The sequence below is a fragment of the Sinocyclocheilus grahami genome, unplaced genomic scaffold, assembly GCF_001515645.1.
Source record: "Sinocyclocheilus grahami isolate Dianchi unplaced genomic scaffold, SAMN03320097.WGS_v1.1 scaffold13401.1, whole genome shotgun sequence".
In the NCBI taxonomy this organism is placed as follows: Eukaryota; Metazoa; Chordata; class Actinopteri; order Cypriniformes; family Cyprinidae; genus Sinocyclocheilus; species Sinocyclocheilus grahami.
The window spans coordinates 1-4740 of record NW_015514887.1 but is presented as its reverse complement, the minus strand read 5'-3'; the positions used below and the strand labels follow the sequence as shown (position 1 = coordinate 4740).

The following is a 4740-nucleotide window of genomic DNA, read 5'->3' as shown; positions in this document are numbered from 1 at the left end:
CTCCAGCCAGGGAGCGTCCCGGTGCTGACTCTAGAGAACGCACATCAGAGGAACGAGCAGAGGTACTTGCTGATGGCGTGAGAGAAAAAAATTGGCAACGGAATGCTGTTTATATTTTGTACTGCCTGCAGCAATCAATTGCAGACTGGGCCACATGGTTTGTCATGAATTAATATTATTTTGAAAACATAATTTCAGAAGTTTCTTTGCTGTTCATAGAGGCCTGCAAAAGAAACACTTGAGGACGAAGAGTGAGTTGGCTCAGCGTGGGCTGCTGGGACTGTACCTAAGCTTTGTTATACTGAGTGTTTTAGGTAAAGAGACTCTCAATCGCCTCTTCAGTCATTCAGTAGTTCCTGACCATGTCAGTGAAACCCCATACGTGCAACTAAACAGCTACAAATCAGCACTATGCTAATTAGCAGGTGAAAACAAATAAAAGGTCAAGCGCAAGAACAGAACTGTCTGAAAGAGAAATTTTTATGTTTTATTGTGTTTTTTGGCATAAACAGTAGATTTATGATTATGAATGTTTAATAAATACAGTGAAATATCCATACAAATCGAGTTTAACAAAGTTATGGCATATATTACAGGCTACAGTAAGACTATTTTTGGCTACTCTCACATTTCTAGGCAATAGATAGTTCAAATGTTTAAATTTAAATTTAGCTGTGCCTCAGTTCTGCTGATTGTTCCCAGGCTATCTCAGTAAGCTCAACAGTTGCTCCATCTTTGCTTTTTCCGCCTCCGGACTCATCGGCAATTCTTGACCCTTCTTGTCCTGTGGAGCCAAAGAGAGAAATGAAGAGGAAGAGATGAGTCAGCCGCTGGTAGTGAGAGGACTGACCCAGGGGTGCCACTAACAATCACAAACACTTCTCAGTGAGAAGCTCCCATTTAAACGTTTCCATCTCGACCGGCGGAGGTAATGAGAGAGGTGTTAGCGCAACGTTATTTCCTCTGTGTGTGCTGTGGTGGAACAAAACCGCTAACACCACCGCCAGAGACTCGCTCCAATCTCACATGACATTTGTCTGACACGATTACAGTGACACATTGGTTCTTTGGGGGAGAATAATCAAAGATCACTTACTGACCATGCCATGATTGTAATGAACGAAACCAGATCAGATGAACTTCTCTGCAGAGATGTTGCTTTAATGCTCTTGCTCTAATTAACCGCTATCCTGTTCCTGTCAATCATTAGGCAACATTTTAAGGAATTATGAGTCTAACAATCATTCTGAGAATATCTGCTAAATGTGCTCAGCAGAATGCTAATGTTCAGATATTCACAGAGCTGCAGTGGAGGGGGGATCTTCAGTGAGCTCTAATAAGTAGCTCAAAGTTACAGCTATTAATATAATCAATCAAATCCTAACCAGGGAGGGCCATTGAGTGGAATAAATTTGCTAAAATGACTATTTTGAGAATTATTCACATCATTTGACTTTGAAGCTGTCACAAAGATGCAGATACAGCAATTCAGCACATGTAGCACAGCACTGATCGATTAAGAATGTGATTTGATTTTTAATTTCCTACCTTAGGCTTCTTGCGAAGGTTGGGAGAGAGCTTGAGGCTGGTGACATGGCCGTGGCCATCGCCCACGATGATGATGGGATGGACAGGGTTGAATTCAATGTTGAAGAGCTTGGTCTTCTTGGACACCACTTTTTGCTGGCAGAGAGCCTCATATTTGTTGATGCTGAGGTCGAACACATGGATCTGAGAGAGAAATGGAGGAGGAGCAGGCAGTTTTAGTCTTTGCATTAATGTTGTGTGAGTTTATGGTTTGATATTTTCAATGTAATTAGCACCTCTATAACGTATTATTTTGCAATCATCAAGCATAAGATAATGGATTTTAAATTTAATAGTAATCACATCATCCTCATTGTCATTCATGTATCATGCTGCCCACCTAAGAATAGTCTATGCTCTAGCAGAAGCCAGAGACGGGAGATGGGGGACATAGGATACAGGCTTAGATACTCATTAGTAAATTTCTCAGACATTATTATTACGATAAGTGGTTTGGAAAATGAATGTATGGATGGATGATTCTTTCTGATTATTGATTATTTTTGTTGTTATTATCAAAATAGAATTTGTCTTAGAATGCAGAAATTGTGGATTTTACTATTGTATATCTCTAAAGAGGAGTCGGTTGCACTGTTTACCTTTCCTTCAGTGGTGACAGCAGCAAAGACAGTGGAGGAATATGGAGCCCAGGCCACATCTGTCACTGCAGCTCCAATTTCTAATTCAAAGGTGAACATGGGAGACCTGTGAGAGACATGTATTGTTACTTTTATAAACTCCTATTCAGTCCAAATGAAGCTCTAACAGAAACTACAGTGCTGCCATTCTGAATTCATCTAATGTGGACATGCATAGAGAGAGAGAGAGAGGCAGAGCCTTTGTTCAAATGTGGGCTGTCGGGAGTAACTGATGTCTAATTGTGAAAAATAACAGAGGCACGTCTGGACTATGCTTTAAAAGCATCAACAAGACTGTCACAATCAGTAAGAATAAGAGAGAATCAGTAGTACCACATAATCCCAATTAAAGGAGAGTGCTTGACACTCTTGAGTTGACAGATGAATTTATCCGCTGGCATTTGTATGTACACCAGACTTGACTATTCTCTGTATATCACTGCCTGCCTCTCTCAGAGCTTTTACCATGAGATTAAAGTGATCAGTTTTCAACTTTACAGCAACACACATTTTTAGTACAGGAAGATTAATATACACTGCTATATAAAAGTTTGGGGTCCATAAGATTTTTGATGTTTTTGAAAGAAGTTTCTTACATTCACCAAGGTTGCATTTATTTGATGAAAAATACAGTAAAATAAATAATATTGTGAAACATGACAATTTAAAATTACTCTTTTCTATTTTAATATATTTTTAAATGTAGTTTATTCCTATGATGGCAAAGCCGAATTTTCAGCAGCCAATACTTCAGTCTTTAGTGTCACATTATGCATCGGAAATCATCAGCTTTGCCACACAGATTTTGATACTTGGACAGCTTAATAAAACAGGCTGTGTGCCATAGTAGACTAAAGGCTAGTTGTTGGTGCAAATACGAGGTACATTCTTGAAATAGACACCTAATATTTCTTTGGCACACGTAGTTAACATAACCAAAAGCTGTTCATATTTGTTAATATTATTTGAGGTACTGTATGGTGGAGGGGCTTGTGCGCTTAGAACTTAATTGCATCTGTCGGGTACACGCTTAAATGAGAATTGATGCCATAGGCCAAATTTAAATAAAAACTAAAATGTAAAATTAAAAAAAGAAAAAAATGTCTTGGACAAAAAGGGAACTTGTATAGTCAGAGGCCAAAAGGGCAGGTGCCTGCCAGTTATACAAGCTACACGGGATGATCTATTGGTGCAAAATTTCACATCAGGTAAAAAACGATATATCAACAACTACAAACTGTATACGAGAACAACAGTTAGTTCCTATGTCAACAGTCTAATGAACAGAACAGCCTTAAACAATGTACAGTGGCCTAATAAAGAGTTAAGAGCCAGAGTTTTAATCAACGCAACAGAATTACGAAGTAAGAAATAAGAGTGAGAAGATGTTTGGCCTGTTGGTGATATTTGGTAAATTACCCTATAGTACAACCTAGTCTCTATGCTGTCAAATAATGCTGTTATTTAAATTGTAACAGGCTGGAAAAGGCTGCAGGAGACAGTGCTGTAGGGAATAGTGCTCATACTTCATAGTTTGATCCCAAATTTTGACCATCCAGTCCCAGCTGCAAGAGATGAAGACATCAGCATGGAAGGGATTCCACCTCACACGAGTGACATTCATGAAGTGTGCATCATATGTCTCCACAAACCTATTATAGAGTTTGGAGCCCTGTGAAACACAACCTCATTACTTGTTAAATTAATGTTACAAAACTGCTGTTTTGTACACAGCACTCTTGCTCCTGTTATACTGCTTAACTATCCACTGGTGGTTATGAATAACACTTGCAGAAGTAATAGTGACATTTAAAACATTCCTTGCAAAGAGATCGACACCATTATTCTTGTATTAATACTGCAGCATCTGTTAAACTTTAAGGGATGTTGACATGATGCATATATGCTTATTTCTATAATACATGTGAATGGCAAATACCTTTGTTTTGATAGGTGGAATTAACAGCATAGTGTGTGTGTGTGTGTGTGTGTGTGTAGAAGTGGAAGGATGTTGGAGTCAGTAGGAGTAAGTAATTTTTGCATGTGATGTTTGTAATTTAGAAGAGAAAAAAAAGTCATACAGAGCAAAGTAAAGCACATAGATGAGAAACAAAACTGTCTGGTCTGTCAAAATGAATAGTTTGAACGCTAGTCTACCCCTGGCTGGCAGAGTGAAAAATATAAATAAAGAAGGAGAGACGTCCCGTGCTGCCATGATAGCAGTGCAGAGACATTATAACCGCACAATCTCTATAAATCACACTTAAGAGAGTGTGCAGTTATAATGTTTCCTCATTTAGTCTCCCCAAACGGTGTGCATTTGTTTTAATACTTTATTTAGCGGTGCAGATATACTTCCTTGTTTGATGACAGGGATATTATAGACAGTGACTGCTCAACAGGAGACAAGCACCACAAACACAACAAGCTCCTTCTCCCTGATTCTAACACAGAACAACAAGATGACTCAAGACTGCAGGATGTTTACAGGGTATTTGTTCATGTCAAATATATA

The 4740-nt window shown here is 38.7% G+C and overlaps 1 protein-coding gene across 1 annotated transcript; it reads right to left on the bottom strand.

Moving 5' to 3' along the window:
* Positions 1-474: 474 nt before the first annotated feature.
* Positions 475-3898, bottom strand: LOC107578999 (dynein intermediate chain 1, axonemal-like). Its single transcript, XM_016264891.1, has 4 exons — positions 3752-3898; positions 2187-2292; positions 1549-1731; positions 475-784 (listed from the first exon to the last, which is right to left on the bottom strand). The coding sequence occupies exons 1-4, from the start codon at positions 3847-3849 to the stop codon at positions 704-706; spliced, it is 468 nt and encodes a 155-aa protein (XP_016120377.1). The 5' UTR covers positions 3850-3898; the 3' UTR covers positions 475-703.
* Positions 3899-4740: the final 842 nt, after the last annotated feature.

Coding starts and splice junctions, on each gene's coding strand:
- LOC107578999 (XM_016264891.1), bottom strand. CDS start 3,849: ATGAATGTCACTCGTGTGAGGTGGAATCCCTTCCATGCTGATGTCTTC. Junction 1,732..2,186: donor CTGTCACCACTGAAGGAAAG/GTAAACAGTGCA, acceptor TTTCTCTCTCAG/ATCCATGTGTTCGACCTCAG. Junction 785..1,548: donor ACCTTCGCAAGAAGCCTAAG/GTAGGAAATTAA, acceptor TTGGCTCCACAG/GACAAGAAGGGTCAAGAATT.